General features: G+C 41.2%; 1 protein-coding gene across 1 annotated transcript in view; it reads right to left on the bottom strand.

Moving 5' to 3' along the window:
- Positions 1 to 18,702, bottom strand: part of LOC132404317 (mucin-2-like) — a 218,692-nt gene that overhangs the window by 64,315 nt on the left and 135,675 nt on the right. Inside the window, exons 27-32 of the mRNA XM_059988489.1 lie at positions 18,270 to 18,395; positions 17,772 to 17,913; positions 17,082 to 17,113; positions 15,256 to 15,312; positions 11,937 to 11,987; positions 10,492 to 10,551 (exon numbers count right to left, since the gene is read on the bottom strand). Coding sequence (XP_059844472.1) covers positions 10,492 to 10,551; positions 11,937 to 11,987; positions 15,256 to 15,312; positions 17,082 to 17,113; positions 17,772 to 17,913; positions 18,270 to 18,395 — 468 coding nt within the window. The remainder of the gene's footprint in view (positions 1 to 10,491; positions 10,552 to 11,936; positions 11,988 to 15,255; positions 15,313 to 17,081; positions 17,114 to 17,771; positions 17,914 to 18,269; positions 18,396 to 18,702) is intronic.

Here is an 18,702-nt window from a genome sequence, read left to right as displayed (position 1 = left end):
CAGGCACAGAAGCATCTATTGGGGCTGTTCACTTTTAAATATTTGAATATATATATGAAATTCTTATTAGTTTCAATATTTTAAGATAGTACTTCCTTCTTTTAAAAATGCCTTTTATGTATTTAATACATAGAAATAATTATTCTTTTGATATTTCAGAGAAAGTGTTTAGCTGGCTGACAGTGGTTTTTAGATTATTTTTGGGAGGTATCACATTTAATTGTCTGTCTCTCCAAGCATACATACATACACACTCACACACTCTCACTTTTTTTGCACTTTTCCATTACAAGTACAGCTGGCTTAACCTTGCAGGTTGTTACTGTCCTATATACCTGAGCCAAAAGGATGTATAGGCAGTTTGCTAATGACAGTAAATTCTGGTCTAATAAGTTAATGAACAGTAGTTTAATTAAGTTGTTACATTGCCTCAAGCCCTGCACTTACCTTGCTGTTGCTGGATCCCATTTTCCTGTCATTGCACCTTCCTTCATTTTGCAGTTTGCTATTCTATTCCAATCCATCTCCCCATTCACTAGTTTCAGCCCTGGCACTCTTTGGCTACATCTTTCGGATGTGAACAAGTTGTCAGCTTCCCTGTGACACTCCTGGTAATTTTTTTGAACTGCCCAGTTAGAACCATTAATAATAATGATTAACATGGGTAGTTAAGAATATTATCAACTGTTTGGCACTAACAAGAATTAAAGTACAGGAGTGGTTCCTCGGGGAAAGGCTGAACTTAGAGGTGCAATGGGAGGGATGGGGTGCATTTGGAGGTGAATGTCAGGAGTAGGTCAAAGTATCAAAGAGGGAAGCTGTAGGTTTACTTCAGAAAGAAACGTGGTTAACATAATGGCTGAAGAATGTTTGGAGGGTTCAGAGGTCACAGAAGAATTACATGCGAGGGAAGCATGTCAGGAGAGGTAGCAAACAAGATGCTGGAGGAACTCAGTGGATCAGATGCCGTACAATATCTTGTTTCTTGCTCCAGATTCTAGCATAAGTAGTCTCATGGGTATCCATGGCAGGAGAGATGTAAAGGGCAAAGGGCTTAGGTCTGGATGTGCAGTCAAACTGCTTGTACATACTGACATCAGAACAGTAGTCCAAAATCAATTCCTGACTTTGGCACAGCCCAGTTCACTGCATCCCAGCATTCAATAACCAACAGTCTCTGATGATAAGAGTTCAAACAACCAAGTGCTCCACAAATCCCACAGAGATCTAGCACTGCTCAAAATTCATCTCCCCATGCTTGCACGGATTACCGGCTATTCAGCAATAATCTGATTAGTGCCTGAAAACTTCACGTCTTCAGGGCACGTATCAGGTACTTGGTGGTGGAAATTAACATGTTCTGCAAGCAATTGCTTGTTTGCTAATCAATTTTTATTAATTGTTCCAAATAATGAAGTAAGAGGAAAGTCATTTTCTAAAACCTATTTGAGAAGATACAAGAGGATGTCTATGAATACAAAACCAATTGGAAAAAAGTTGAGATTTAATTGTTAAAGTTCCAATTTGTTACTTGTTCAATACGGAGTGAATAGAACAAATAAACATTTGTGGAAATCAGCTTAGTGCAAGTATAAATAGCAGTCTCTCACAACTATGTAGCTGGTAGTGGCTGTGCCTACAGTCAGTGTCTCTGATGGTAATGTCAATGATGTGTTGCAGAACAAAATGAACACTCTAACACTTCTTGCTGGAGGTCCCAAGAGTTTGTATTATTTTATTGATTTATTTTTCCTGCTATATCTAGCCACACTTAAAATGGCAAATAAATAGATGGGTGTATTCATATAGTAGCCAAAGAACTGATTGTGGACTTCCAAAAGGGTAAGACAAGGGAACACACACCAGTCCTTATAGAGGGACCAGAAGTGGAGAGAGTGAGAAATTCCAAGTTCCTGGGCATCAGCTGCTACTATGCTGTGAGGGTCTCACACGACAGCAGCAGAGGCTCATGGACCCTCTCAACAGAGCTACAGAGGAAGATACAAGCATTGGAAATGAGATGCTATCACAACATCTTGCGCATCTCATACTTGAACCACATCACAAATGAGCAGGTCCACAAGACCATCCATCACCACATTGGCCCTCGTGAAGGCTTTCTCACAACGGTGAAGAAAAGAAAGCCGAGATGGTACAGCCGCGTAACAAGATCCAGTGGCTTTGCAAAGACTGTTCTACAATGAACTATGGAGGGGAAAGGAAGGAGAGGGAGACAGAGGAAAAGATGGATGGACAACATTAAAGAATGGACAGGGAAAACAATTGCGGTGACCCAGGCTCTGGCACCCAACTGCGACTCCATCAGGAGTTAAGGGTGCAAGGCAAGGCAAGGGTATCATATCAATGCAACTACAAAGAAGGCACAACAGCTCCTATATTTCATTGGGAATTTGAGGAGATCTGGTATGTCACCAAAGAGACTCGCAAATTTCTGCAGATGTACCATTGAGAGCAATCTAACTGGTTGCATCACCATCTGGTAATGGGGAGGGGGTGGGAGGCTGCACAGGATCAAAATAAACTGCAGAGGTTTATAAACTTAGACAGCTCCATCATGGACACTAGCCTTCGTAGGATCCAGGACACCTTCAAGCTGTCACCTAATATAATTTAGAAAACAAGCAAGAGAATTTTGGATAATCACAATATCTGCAGAGGAAACAACAAGTGTGGTCAACCAAGTGTCTAATGAAATAGCCAAGTCCAGCTGGAGCATTAATGAGGGTATCAGTCGAGACAGAAGGTTCGAATTGAGTGAAACTGTACAAAATGCACTGCCAGCTTTAAGTGTTGCTCATTTCATCACATCCCTGGCATTCAGCTGCCAACATTCAGTTTCAGTCAGGATCAATAGCCAATTTTATCACACTCTTAAATTAGTACCACAAACCTCACATCCTAAGTTTCCTAATACAGACCGAAATTCCTTGAGAACACACAGTTCACTCAGAGCTTTGTATATTGAAGGATCATATCAGAAAATTCTTCATTGGAGTAAATGGGCATTTTAAAACTTGCTGCACTTCTATTCAATTCCCATTTTGCATCCCATCCCTTTCAATGTATGGTAGCAATGAGAATTCCTAAATACAGCTTTTTAACTTCCACTTTGTTCTAATGATGTCATCCTTTCCAAAGCAATCAATTACAGAGAATAATCTGACACAGAATCATAGCCATGTTTTATTACCTGCTCATTGAAAGTAGTAATAAAGCAAGCACCCTTGGAGGCCGGACGTGTAAAAGTTAGAAGCCCAATGTTATTTATCTGCTATGTGGCTGGTAGTAGATAATGTGTGGCCAATATTTCTATTTGCGGAGTTGTTTCCAAAGAGCAAAAAAATAGGAGATGGGGAGATCCTATGAGTTTGCATCACTCAAAGGCTTACATTTTGACTACAGAGAGCTATAGGACACTTCGGCCCATCTAGTTCATGCTAAGCTCTTATTCTGCCTAGTCCCATTGATACCTCCTGGCCCATAGCCCTCCATAAACCTCCCGTCCATGTACTTACCCAAACTTCTCCCAAATGTTGAAAATGAGCCTGCATCCACCACGTCCTCTGGCAGCTCATTCCACACTCACACCACCCTCTGAGTGAAGAAATACTTCTTTATGTTCCCTTTAAGAATTTCACCTTTGACATAACCCCTGACCCCTAGTTCTAGCAACATACACGGAATGCTGGAGGAACTCAGCAGGCCAGGACTAAGACTCTTCATCAGGACTGGAAGAAAAACAGATCAGAAGTTAGAACAAGAAGGTGGGAGGGGTAGGGAAGGAAGAAGTACAAGGTGGTAGGTGATAGATGAAACTGGGAAAGGGGAGAGGTGAAGTACAGAGCTGGGAATCTGACTGGTGAAAGAGATAATGGGCTGGAGAAGGGGTATTCTGATAGGAGAGGGTAGAAGACCATGGGAAAAAAAAGATGGAGGAACACCAGAGGGACGTGATGGGCAAGTAAGGAGATAAGGTGAGAGAGGGAAATGGGAATGGGGAATGGTAAAGGTGGGGAGGGGGTAGTTACTGGAAATTTGAGAAATCAATGTTCATACCATCACATTGGAGGTTACCCAGACAGAGTATGGTGTTGCTCCCCCAACTTGAATGTGGCCTCATTGCGGCAGTAGAGGAGGTCATGGAGTGACACGCACGTCAGATGTGAATGGGAAGTAGAATTAAAATGGGTGGCTACAGGGAGATCCCACTTTTTCTGGTGGATGAAGCGTAAGTGATCAGCGAAGCAATCTCCCAATCTATGTCAGGTCTCACCTATATACAGGAGGCCACAGAGGGACTGCCGGACACAGTATATGACCCCAACTGAGTCATAGATGTAGTGCCACCTCACCTGGAAGAAATGCTTGAGGTCCTGAATGGTAGTGAGAGAGGAAATGTAGGGGCAGCTATGGCATTTGTTCCATTTGCAAGGATAAGTACCAGGAGGGAGATCAGTGGGGAAGGATGAAAAAACAAGAGTGAAAGATGCGGTTGGTGATGGGATCCCACGGAGATGGTGAAAGGTGTGGAGAATTATGTGCTGGACACAGAGGATGGTGGGATGGTAGGTGAGGAAGAGGAACCCTATCCCTGGAGAGGAGCTGGGAGGATTGCGTGAGGGATAACATGTGCAAAATGGAAGAGATGTGAATGATGGCAGCATTGTTGGTGGAGGAAGGAAAGCTCCTTTCTTTGAAGTAGAAGGACAATTCATTAGTTCTGGAATGAAAAGCCTCATCCTGAGAGAAGATGGAGAAACAGAGAGTGGGAAGAGGTACAGTCCAGGTAGCTGTGAGAATCAGCAGTTTTATAAAAGATATCATTAGATAGGCTGTCTCCAGAGAAAGAGACAGAGAGATCAAGAAAGGGGAGGGAGGTGTCAGAAATGGACCAGGTAAATTTGAGGGCAGAGCGGAAGCTGGAGGCAATGTTGATGAAGCATGATGGGTGCAGGAAGAGGGAGCAATGCACCTATTAATGTACTGTAGGAAAAGTTGGGGAGTGATAGCAGCATAGGCTTGGAATATAGACTGTTCCGCGTAGCCAAAAAGGACGGGACAGCTGGAACCTATGCAAATGCCCATGGTTAAACCTTTGGTTTGAAGGAAATGGGAGGAGGAGCCAAAGGATTGAGGACCAGTTCTGCCAGGCAGAGGATGGTGGTGGTGGAGGGGAACAGCTTGGGTCTGTTGTCTAGAAAGAAGTGGAGAAATTTAAGGCCCTCCCAATAGGGGATGGAGGTGTATAAGGAGTGGACATCCATGGTGGAAATGAGACAACTGGGGTCAGGGAACTTGAAGTCATTGAAAAGATCCAGAGTGTGTGAAGTATCATGTACATAGGTAGGAAGGGACTGAACCAGGGGGAATAAAACAGAGTCTAGATATGCAGATATAAGTTGTGGGGCAAGAGCAAGTAGAAACAATGGGACAGGCAGGTTGTGGATCTTGGGTAGGAAGCAGAAATGGGAGGTTAAACACCTGCTTGCATTTACCCAATCTATATCACTCAATTTTGTATACCTCTATTAAATCTCTCCTCATTATCTTATGCTCCAGGGAATACAGTCCTAACCTAGTCAACCTTTCTCTACAACTTAGTCTAGGCAACAACCTTGTAAATTTTCTTCATACATGTTCAGTCTTATTGATATCTTTCCTGTAGGTAAGTGATCAGAATTCCATATGCTACTCCAAATGAAGCCTCACCAACATCTTATACGACTTCAACATAATGTTCCATCTACTGTACTCAATACTTTGATTTATGAAGGCCAATATGTCTAAGCCCCTCTTTACAACCCCATAAACCTGTGGTGCCATTTTCAAGGAATTATGTAACTGGATTCCCAGATCCCTCTTTTCTGCTTTACTCCTCAGTGACCTACTGTCCACTACATAAGTCCTACCCTTATTTAACCTTTGCAAGTGCAACACCTCACATTTGTATGCATTAAATTCCATCTGCCATTTATCAGAGAGGAAGAAGTCCAAGTTTCCAAGCAGAAAGAAATCTTTGTCCGTATCACCTGGATATGTGGGAAATAAGAGTGGGCATAGGCCATTCAGCCCTCTGTGTCTGCTCTACCATTTAATATGATAAGGGCTGGTCTCCCCATTCTCTCTGAACACTTTTGAGACAAGAAGTCTGTCTGTTTTATTAAATATATTCAGTGATTTGGCCTCTAAAGTTTTTCTGTGGAAGCAAATTCTAAGCAGTACACCTTCTCACTTCACATTCTGGAAGCACATCATCATGAGCAACAAACATTCTGCTGGAGGAACTCAGCAGGTTGAGCAGTATCTGTGGAGGAGATACTTATTGATGATTCAGGTTGAAATTCTGCGTCCAGGCTCAGGGTTTCACGGTTTTGAACTAAAATGTCAACAGCTCCTTTCCTCCCACAGACTCTGCTCGACTGCAGAGTTCCTTCAGGAGATTGTTGCCCTCGGTGTCCAGCATCTGCCTGTCTAATCATGAGACTGTTTGTGCTCACCATACACATTCCTACATATTCCAATAACTGGATTCAATTTCCTGCTTTGTGCTTTCTGGTTTAAAACAGCCCCAGAAATGCAACCCTTTAAAAGTAGCCCATGATTTACAGCAGAAAGCTCACAGTTGCAATCATCATGAAGCAATCATGAAGGCATGTCTGAGAAAGACAGCGCCCCAGTTGTTGAGGTCATTTCTATATATCAGAAAAGATGTCTCAGATAGTTCCAATGCACACCATGTCTCTCAGTTCAACTTCTCATTTTCAGGATGTAGGTGTCACCAGCGCTGCAATTATTTTTGTCAACACCCAATGTTCCCAAGGGCTAAATCTCCCAGACCTAACAGCAGGCCCAAATAACATGCTACCTTTTACTGACCATGATTATAGTATCCAGAATTCTCTTGTTATACAACTGCCACGATTAGTCTGCACCAGCCCAAGTAAGCAACCTTGTACAGCCTGCACCCCTGAAAATGGAGTTGCATTGTGGCTGCAGTAGTTGGTGCCTAGTGCGTCATAAGTGAGATTGGCCTGGGGAATTGAATTACAAGTAATCCCCGCATTAGGAAAGGGTTGTGTTCCCAGAAAATTACCTGTATCTCAGTTTTCACTTAAGAAACCTTATTACCCAGTGAAATCCATGTTATAAGTGGTGATGCATTCCTATGGTAATGATAGCTGCTGGTTCACAACAGGGGACACTTCCTGTTATGGACTGCACTTGTGTGTCTGGCATTGTTTCCATGTTACATCATTTCCTGTGCAACACACACAAATGCTGTTCATTATCTCCTGTGCAAAACCACTTTTTGGAGGATTACAAGGGAATACAGACCTTGAGGCCGCTAAGCTTTCACAGCACAGCACTGGAATGAGATGACATTAAGCCACTTGCCTTTCTTCCGAAGGTGCCTTTTCTCAAATGGTGCTAATTTCAAAGCTCATTTGTACAGGCCTATGGCATCATGATATTGTTGGTTCTAAAAAGGACTCAGTCACCTCACCCCTCCCCAAAAAGCTATTCAATGCCAGGTCCCACACACCTCTTCTAGATGAAGTTTTCTATTCCCAGTCTGCTCCCAACAACACAGACACTTGGCCACCCATAATCAGCCTCTGTAATGTTGAGATAACCTGCTTAATTGCGCCTTTGTTGTGGCTCCCAAACTGCAGATACTCTGGACCTTGTCTTTGGTTGAAGGCGATCGCCATGGCACCATTCCTGAAACTACTGACCACATCGACTTGCTCACTATCTGGGTCCACTGCCCCAGCAATAAATGACAAGCATTTTCAAAACTGAGAATATGCTTTATAATCAAAATAAACAAAAGAATAACCCTTAGTATTTGGACCTCACTTTCTGCAGGTACATATCATGAATGTTGTTTTTGGCAGCTCATGGACATCACTGAGCAATTAGCCAAATGAACATGAACCAGACTGAGAAACATAATTCTCAACTAATTGCCTGGCATTTGCAACATAATATTCTGTACTAGATTATTACTAAAACATACAATTAGAAAGGAATATCTGGTCATATCAGTGAAAGTTTTAGTCTGCTGCTGTCTGAGAAATGAGTTAGAACACAGAGTTCTTGGGTAAACAAGACTGAAACAGGCAGACCAACATTGTGCTGGTTGCTAAGCAGCTTCAATTTGGCTTGAGTTCTGTGGCAAGTGATTGGGTCATAGACTAATGGCTCAGCAGAATTAAGTGTCAGGTGAAGCTCATGCCAGCTGAGGCTGAACTCCACAGCATAAAGCTCAAAAGTTCCTTTTAGAGGGACCAGCAAAAAGGCTGGTATTCCCAGTCCTGACAAAGGGTCTCGGCCCGAAACGTCGACAGCGCTTCTCCCTATAGATGCTGCCTGGCCTGCTGTGTTCTACCAGCATTTTGTGTGTGTTGTTGTTTGAATTTCCAGCATCTGCAGATTTCCTCGTGTTTGCTCTTGGTATTCCCTGATGAAGGTTTTCTGGGAAATCAGCAAAGTTTAGGGATAAATGTGTTCTAAGGAGGTTGGATATTGTGTTGGGGTCTTGATGCACTATGGTTGAATGAGAAGATACACCTTGCACTCTCAGACTATGGGGGGGAGGGGCTTGTACATTTTGGAAAAAATCTGGAGGTAACCTTGCAAGGCAGTGCCAACGAGGTAGCTCCAAGGATTTACGTGAAATACGGCAAGAAGTTCCATTCTTGGGTTTAATCAACAGATCTTCTAAATGCATTGCTTGAACAACTTGACACTTAGATTTTCTAAGTGCTATATCTGAACAGCATCACTGGACTTCAGCCATGTTCAGTTCTTCATGTCTATCATTCATCTAACAACAATCTCCATCAGTCAAGATTCGATCCACCACACCCTGAAGTAATATACAATCCTGGAAGCCTCCAATCTGACAGCCATTCAACATGACACAAATCTCAACAGTGTTTAATTCCTACTGCAATTCCCAAGCCACTAAATACAATGTCAGCAACAAAGTTAGTTAAAAGTTGACCTGTAAGTTAAAGTGATACCCAGAGAGAGAGAGAGAGAGACAGAACAGTAGAGCAGTGGGAAGGCCATTTGGCCCACAATATTGTGCCACTCTTGATGCCAATTTATACTAAATGTCCTCCTCCTGTGTATCGTTCATATCCCACCATTCCCTTCATATTTGAATGTCATAACAGCCCCATAAACTACACCTATCTGCCTGCTTCTACTACTGCCCCGGTAACCCATTTCAGGAACCTACCATTCTCTGTGAAAGTAACTTCCCCTCACTTCACCTTTCAACTTCCCCCTTCTGTACCAACAGATATACGGAATGTACTTTAAGAGCAAACAATGAAGAAAGGATAACTGATAGAAGAGAGAAGAAATGTTGTGTTGAAAGCAAAACTTTTCCTGCCCACCTGGCTTCACCTATCACCTTCTAACCATCGTCCTTCCCCTAACCCCACACCCTTTTTTATTCTGGTGCCTTCCCCATTGCTTTCCAGTCCCGAAGAAGAGTCTCGGCCTGAAGAGCTGACTGCTTATTCATTTCTATAGATGCTGCTGACCTGCTGAGTTCCTCCAGCATTTTGCGGGAGTTGCTTTGGATTTCCAGCATCTGCAGAATTTCTCGTGTTAATGAGAAGTAGGGGAAGGCCATTTGCCACCTCATCCCTACTCCACCACTAGGTAATATCTTTAACTTCAGCAGCACTTCCAAACACACATCACTTCGTAAACAAAAATTTATTGACATCTGCATTAAGTACACTTAATGACTGAGTACCTACAGCACCTATGAAGGAAGAATTCTAAAGATTTACAAACTTGGAGAGAAGATCTTTCCTTGAACCTCAGTCTTTAATGATCAATGCTTTATTTTGAAGTAGTGATGCCTCAGTTCTGTTTCTCTATGCTTCCGATACAAAGCTTCATCATTATATCAATTGTGTTAAATCCTATAAGAGTTTTGTTTGTTTCTTTGAAATCACCCCTCATTCTTCTGAACTCAGGGCAAAAACTTAGCAGGTCAGACAACATGTGTAGAAAGAGAAAAAGGTTAATGTTTCAAGTCAAGATCCATCACCTTCACTGGGAAAGAGAAGAGGAGCTGTAGTCGATTTAAGTTGCGGTGAGAGGGATGGTTGGGAAGTATGTTGATTTTCTTGTGGTCATCAAAACAAATAGTTAAGCACCTGAACCACTGCTAGAAACAGTGAGTAACAGTCAGAGATCTACAGTTCAATCTATATGACAGAGTGAATAGATTGACTGGTTTACCCTCTGTTATTTTTTGATACTGTTGTACATCCTCGGTACTAACAATAAATTGTTTCAGATAACAGAAACATTTTATTTACACCTGGAGCTTCCTTTTATGGAATTTGGTCATGGAGGTTTATGTAAATTAATTTGTCAAATGGTGTCCTACTCCTAATTTGCCACACAAGGTGCAATGTAAAAACTGTATTCACTCACCTGCTATATTGCTGGTGGTGGATACTGTCGTAGTCAGCTCCTCTGCCGGTGACGTGGTTTCTGCATTGCAGAGAGAAACAAACGTTTAATTATAACCTGTGTTCTGTTCACAACAACCATCTGGGACTTCCAGGTGTTAGCCAATTTGGCTTTCCCATTCCACGCTCACTCTGATATGTCAGACCACAGGTTCCTCGATTGCCAGGGTAAAGCCAAATAAATATTTGAGGAACAGTCCCTCATTTTCTATCTTTGGAGTTTATAGTCCAATTATATGAACATCAGTTCTCTAATTTTGGTAAACACCCCCTCCCCACAAACTTACATATTCTCTATCCTCTCCCAGCCTCTTTCCTGCATTTCTCCCCTTCAACCCGTAGGCCTCCTCTCCCCAATTTTCTTCTCCATCTCTCCTACAAGCTTATCACTTTCCTGATCTGCCCTCCTCCTTTCTGTCTCCACAGCCCTATCCCCTGGGAGATCAGTTATCTCCTTCTGCCTGTCACCTTCTCCCCAACAAAGATTAACATGTGTCTGGAATTCTCTGCCTGAAAGACTAAGGGAGGCTTTATCCCTCATTACATTGAAAATATACTTGAACAAACACTTGAAGATCCATAACCAAGTGTCTTTGGTGTGTCATCAAATTTCTACAGATGTACCATGGAGAGCTATCTAAATGGTTGCATCACTGTCTGGTATGGGGTGGGTGGGGGACTACTGGACAGGATTGAAATAAGCTGCAGAAATTTGTAAATGCAGCCAGCTCCATCATGGGCACTAGCCTTCCCAACATCCAGGACATCTTCAAGGAGAGATGCCTTAAAAAGATGGCATTCATCATTTAGGACCCCATCACTCAGGACTTGCCCTTTTCTCACTGCTACCTTCAAGGAGGTGATACTGAAGCCTGAAGCAACACACCCAACAGTTCAGGAACAGCTTCTTCCTCTCCACCATCAGATTTCTGAATGGACATTGAATCCACGAGCTCTACCTCATTATTTTTTCTCTCATTTTGCACCACTTATTTAATTTTATACATACTTATTACCGTATGTTACAATTGTTATTACATACTGCAATGCAGAACAATAAATTTCATAACATACACCAGTGATATTAAAGCTGATTCTGATTACAAATTAAGGTCAAGAAACTTTGAATAAGCTAAAATAGCTCAGTCTTTGGTAATCAATGGTATCCTGTTGCTGTCATTTTATGATTCATATTTAATGACTGGTTTAAACTTTGCCAGGATCAAAATTTCCTGAAAGCTTTCCATTAGTAGCAATTTAAATGTCAATCATATGAAGGCTTCAAAAGCAATTCAAAAGGAAAATTTTAGATATAACATAATTAGCTTTCTATTTAAGGATACACACACAGAGACAAAAATAAAGTGGAGACAAACCTGTTGCAAAGTATAAATTTCTCTCACTTACCCAATACGTAGCTGGTAGTTGCAGATGTAGTGGTTAGTTTCTCGGTTGTTTCTACTCAAAGAGATTAATGCAAATTAGTTAAATACTTAGTTCTTAGGTACATGCAGCCAAACACAACAATGCATCAATATCACATAGATTTCTTTCTTAGCATTTGCACAGCTGAACTATTTCCCTGATGGAATAATACAACTGCAGTATACAGTATACAGGCTAATATTGCTAATTTTGCTAATATTTTCTGGTGGAAATGTTGATGGAAATATTCACACTCCTAGCAGTGAGGTTCATTTGACGTACATCCAGATATACCTTAGCATTAGACAAGGAGCTGGCAGCATTCTGGCTATGTATACAAGTGTCAGTTTTCTTAGCAACACAGACAAAATGCTGAAGGAACTCAGCAGGTCAGGCAGCATCTATGGAGATGGATAAATAGTCAATGTTTCAGGCCTTAACCTTTCTTCGGGACTGGAAAGGAAGGAAGAAAATGCTAAAATAAAAAGGTGAAGGGAGGGGAAGGAGGACTAGCTAGAAGATGATAGGTGAAGCCAGGTGGGTGGGAAGGGTAAAGGGCTGATGAAGAAGGAATCTGGTAGAAGAGGAGAGTGGAGAGGGGAGACAGAGAAGGAGGAGCACCAGGAGGAGGTGAAAGGCAGATGAGGAGAAGAAATAAGAGGCCAGATTGGGGAATAGAAGAAGAGGGAAGGGGGAGGGAAAAAAATTACCAGAAGGAGAAATCGATGTTCATGCCAGTAGATTGGAGGCTACCTAGACGGAATATGAGGTGTTGCTCCTCCATCCTGAGGTTGGCTTCATTGTTGCGCAAGAGGCGGCCATGGACTGACATGTCAGAACAGGAGTGGGAATTAAAATGGTTGGCCACCAAGAAATTCCACTCTTGGCAGATGAAGTAGAATTGCTTGACAAAGCGGGCCCCCAGGAGGTGGCGTCAGGAGCACTGAGTACAGTAGACAACCTCAGCAGATTTGCAGGTGAAGTGTTGCCTTGAAAGGACTGTTGGGGTGCTGAGTGGTGGCAAGGGAGGAGGTAATTGGGCAGGTATTTTGGTTGCTTGCAGAAATACGTGCCAGGAGGGAAATTAGTGGAGAGGGTCAAATGAACAAGGGAGTCACAGAAGGAGCAGTCCCGGCAAAAAGAGGAGGGTGGGGGGAGGTCCCATTGCAGATGGTCACTTTTCTTATCCCTCCAGGGCTGAACTGTACAGACATATCCAGGGTTGATGAAAGATCCTATCAATTAACTATTCACTGCAGGAACTTTTATCACCATATTTGCACATTCACTTGCAGCTATGCAGTGAGAATAGACATTAAAGTATTAGCTTTCCCTTTGATAAAGAATTTCTTACAATCTTCAGTAGGTTGTCAAGCAAGGGCATAACATCTGTGATAAATTTTATGGCAATTACAAACACATTTGCAAAATAAAAATCAGATTTTAGTTATGACAGGCCCTTCAGCCCAGCAACCCACCTATTTAACATTAGCCTAATCACAGGACAATATACAGGACAGTTCTGTGCATTACCAGGGCTCCAAGTAATGTATAGAATTTGCCTCTACACATTGATTTCAATGGGGAGCAGGTGGGTAAAAAAGAAAACTGGGATTAAAATTTTGCTTGGACAATACTTCAATTAGTTTTAAATGTTTTTTAGAAGGTTTTATTTAACTTCTTTTTATTTTATATATTACTAACAGTGTGTAAAGCTGGCTGTCAAAGACAGTTAGGGCCCAGTTTAATGGTTAGAGTATGTCAGGTGTAGGGCATCCTTGTAACTCTGCTTGAAGTCGTGACCCTTATACCTGACTGGGATACAGAGAAGCAATGAGATGTGGAACAATATATAAAAAGATAGGGTATGAGGCCATTTGCCATATTATGTTTAGGAGTGAGTCAAAGAGCCAGGCAGCCTAATCCTGCCTCCAGTACTAGGTTTATATCCCCGCAGATCACAGCTCTTGAAGTACACAACCATGTATTTTTTAATTGCGGTTAGATTTCTGCCTCTGTCGGGTTGTGAATTCCAAGCCCAGTCACTCTCCACTCTAATCCTTATAGCAACTACTTTAACTCCATGCCTTTTCATTTTTAATCCCTCTTCCTTCCTTTTCACTCCATAATTTTTTCAATATTCATATACTTCAATTAAATTGACCTCAAGCTATCTTTGCTTCAAAGAAAACAATCCTAAACTACCCTGTGTTTCCAGTCCTGACAACACCCTTGTAAATTTTCTCTTTCAGTATTACCATATTGTTCCAGTGAACTTGCGGACCAACCTGTAAACAGCACAGGCTGTGGTCTAATTAGCATCCATGCTTTTCTAAATTACCAGTACTTTTATTCGGTATTTCAGCTAATAAAAGAAAACATTTTCCAGTTACCGTTGATCTTATTCAGTGAAGAAGTAGGTTTGAAAGGTCAATTGGCCTTCCCTTGTTCCTTAGGTGTAGCAGGGGGCAATTGAAAAATATAGTGACGTCCTCCATAACTTCCTTTCCCCACTTCTTTTATTAGCCTGAGATATAACTTTTTTTTAAAGTTCCTTCAGGACTTGCTTTAAGGAAGCTGGAGGATGACCTACTGCAGTTGTAGAAAGCAGCTCTGTTGCTGTTGTTATTTCTAGAGAATGAAAACATCACATCAAGCTTCTGTGGTGTGGCCCCAAGACTGATCCGTTTCTGCTCCCAAGTCAGGATGGCTATATTTGGGAATTCACCAAAACTGGTGTGGGAATTGCAAAGTGTCTTTATCTTCAGTGTAAAGTAAGTAAGTTGCTAACATGGTTCTGCCTGCTAATAATTTCATTATTGAACCGCAGCTCGGCCTCCAAGCCCCAGAGCACAATATCTCAGGACACCCGCAGCATCCTTCAACTGAAAATCAGTGCTCTCCGGCCAGCCACGTTTCAGCCCATGAAGGGAACTGAGGTAAATATGTCACTGACCCAACCCCCAACTGCCCCATCCAAGACATTGCCTCATGACATATACTGCTGGATACTGAATCATCACGCAGGTAGCGTAAGCTGCTTTGGCCCTTTAAGTAGACTGTTTTTCTGACGGTGTCTGCTCTTGTCCTCACTAGAGGATGGTTTATCATCACTCATATATGCCATGAAGTTTGTTTCGTTTTGCGGAAGCGGTACAGCGCTATACACTAGTTTACTAAAGTGCTGTGCAAAAGTCTTAGGCACCCAAGTGTATACATGTGCCTAAGACTCTAATCCAGATCAGGAGAAAATGTAATTCCAGAGACAATTCGAAACAAGGTGTAAGTTGCTGTCACTTACCAGGTATATAGATAGTGGTCGGTGTGGTTGTAGTTGGTTTCTCTGTTGATACTATTTCTATAAAGCAAAAGGAACATTTTAACCAACATCATTGCACTGTGGTATTTTGAGCCTTTTAGCTTTAAAGAACTACCTGCTGCATGTGGCTAAGCAGAGAAGTTGTACAAATAAATCTACTTCCTTACAGTCCACTCCAGTCTGTAAAATTATTTCAATAGAGAGAACAGAGCTGTTTAACTCCCTTAACATTAGCTCCAGATTAATAAGAATTAGTAGATTTTTTGGGTAAATTTACTATTGGAAATTTTACCAACCAATGTTCACTGAGAAAATTCACCACACTAGCCTAATTTACAAGGACAAACTGTAGCTATAACAATTCTCAAGCAGCTATCTTTACTCTAATAATTTTAATAGCATTTTGGAAGATAATTTTCATTATTCAACATTAATAATCATTGCTGAAAAATCTTAAATGTGAAAATCACGAATTCATAGTTTTTTTGTAATTCAAATTGTTATTATTATTTATTCATATCTTACAAAGCAGCACAGCATATCATAGAGCAGATACAGTACAGCATATTTACAGAGCCATCCCACGACAGGAAAACGTATAAAACTAAGAAACAGAAAAAAACTTCTAAGTTTAAATTAACGTACAACCAAAATTGATCCCACGTGTCTTGCACTTTTCCCTCACTGTTAATTCTTCCCGACATGTATTCATATAATGATAGTTCCCATAATCCACCAGACAAGGCAGCATTGGGATGTTATCTCTGACTCCATCTTGACAAAGCAAAGAAAGGATGTGGTTGGCATGTAATAGGTGATTGACTATAATAATTCAATGATTAACCCACGGTTTTCATTTTGCTTATTTTCTGGATTCTAGGGAATTGGTGTGGTTCAGCTACCGCACCAACATCTACCCCAGCTATGTTGCAGAATAGGCCTGAATGGAGGGAGCTAGTCCTGGTGGCCATTGTGCCACAGTGGTGCCAAGGACTCCTGCTCTGCCAAGCCCTATATGAAGGCAGTTTTTAAAAAGAGGCTTACCTCTGCGATATCAACTTCAGGGGACTTCTTAAGAAGCATTCTTTGGGCAGCTTGACCCTTCAAAAGGCCTAGAGTGCCATGGGGAAAGCACCCCTAAATTGATCTTTGAGCTATTGTTTTATGATTGACAAGCAGCTTGATTATGTTTATCTTTCTCAGTGTCTCTTACCTGGGAGCAAGTCAGGCCTGGATCTCAAAAGAAATTTAAAATTTTGAGGTTATCCTTCTAAAGCTCAATTAACCAGATATCTCTGTCATATTATTCTTCCATCTGTGACATTAGCTATGCTTGTTTTCTCTCCTCTGTTTCTTTTCCTCTCTCTCTGGGAGTGGACCAGAGCATCTGGCTTTTACTGCTTTAAAATTCACAACTTGCGGCTTCCTTTGTCTACGTTCTCACACCGACTGCTCCCATTCACTCACTGACCTGATAACCCTGTCCACAGCTTATTACACTAGGGATATTTCCCTTTCCCCAGCCCTCCCTGCACCTTTACATTAGTCTCCCTCGCAGTCCTGATCAGAACCACAATCAGGGTTAATATCGCAGGCTCATTCGTTACGTGTCGTGTCGGATGGTGTGGCCGATCATGATCTTTCCATGACCGTGATTCTTCTTAGCATCCTTTCATAGAATCCAAGCAGTACCAAAGACTTCCCAACATAGGTGGGCAGGTCTTGTGTACCACCATCAACACAGAGATATAAGAATTCTGAAACAGTATCTAATATTTAGGTAAGTAATTAAAATAATTTTTACAAACCTCTGCATGTGACTTTTCCATTCTTGCATTCACTGCAAAAGGTTGTAGATTGATTTAGGTTATTGAAAGAATTGGATAATAAGGTTCTTGCTTATTCAGCATACTATTTACCACCCAGATTTTTGCTTTGACAGTTTGTTACTATTTTTGGCAATGTCTGTTGTCATGAAAGCAAACTTTAATGTTGCTGCAATGCAAATTTCATTACATGGTTATTCCAAAACTTCTAGAAATAAATGAGTAGCCTAATTAAAAAGTAAACAAGATTGTTTCTGTTTCTTATTAGCTTCAGATGAAAGTTATACATGCATAAATGCCTCATCTGCAATCTTACAACAACACCCACCAAGCAACCAACCGTCTCATGTCAACCCTGTAGTATTCCTCTCACCATTGTACTCTGGGTGGTAGACAGAGCTGTCCTTTTCATCCAGTTATCAAACAGCTGTAATCTCAGGAAATTCACTACTCTTGTTATTCTCACAGGGAAGCAATACAACTCTTGACATGTATATCTGGTCTCCAATCTTACAAAATCTTTTATAGTGACAGTAATGGCAACTGTAAACATTTCCCTGAAATACAGTAGCTTTTTTTCACATATAAACCATTTTGTAAAAAATAGTAACACATTTTTATTCATTGCTGGTATCAACAAAAGGATAAAATAGAAGCTGCTTTTATAGATACCATTCTTCACAATCATTCCTTGTTCGATCGCCTGGCTGCAAAATTTTTCCATTATAATAACAAGTGCAGTCAGATAAATTAACACATTTCATTCTGCTTTGATCCAGATAAGGAGCATTTTCAGAACATCTTGCATAACAACCTGCAGTCAATAGAAGAGATAAGAGTAGAGCATTGATCAGACAGATTAACATTTTGGCTTAATAAACATTCCAACAGCTCCATCATATTTTAAGTGATTTCATAGTCATTTATATATAAAACAATCCATATTATTTTCTTATCTAGCCATGTCACTAACAAACTTTCTAAAACTATAATTCCTGAAGTATCTCAAATGCCTACCAGAGGTTAACAAAGAAAATTCTTCCGCATAGATGTAATATTTTATGTATGTAAAAGCTGTATAAATATTGTCAAGATAATTACCATTTACAAAATCAATCTTAAAATCTCTAGGGCAAATAAAGACTGAAAAGGGCAATGTTCAAGCACCACCTTCAAGAAATGTAGAATAGTCCTTTCCAATGGTATGGTCAGAGCAAGTTTTTGTCTTTGTTGATCCACAAGGATAATAATGCCAACTGCAGTCACTGGGGGAGTTATAATAGTCACAGTACACAGCTGCAATGTAAAACAGGAATAGTTCATTACTACCTGGAAGTTGTTTCAAATTTTATAATCCATGAAATACGTTACACATGATTGGTGGATTTACTCTTCTGTTGCTAATGGTCAGTCAAGTACCTGAAGCTTGAATCTTGTAAGAAGAATAGGTAGAGATATGAATAACAGTATGCTGCTATAAAAACTAACAACATTCACAACAGATCAGAGTGGGAGTAGGATGGCAGGCAACAGGAAGCCCAGAGCTGACCCTACGGACTGAACAAAGGTGCTCAGCAAAACTGTGACCCAATCTGTGTTTCGT

The sequence above is a fragment of the Hypanus sabinus genome, chromosome 13 (assembly GCF_030144855.1).
Source record: "Hypanus sabinus isolate sHypSab1 chromosome 13, sHypSab1.hap1, whole genome shotgun sequence".
In the NCBI taxonomy this organism is placed as follows: domain Eukaryota; kingdom Metazoa; phylum Chordata; class Chondrichthyes; order Myliobatiformes; family Dasyatidae; genus Hypanus; species Hypanus sabinus.
The sequence above is the reverse complement of the archived record's forward strand: the minus strand, read 5'-3'. Positions and strand labels throughout refer to the sequence as shown.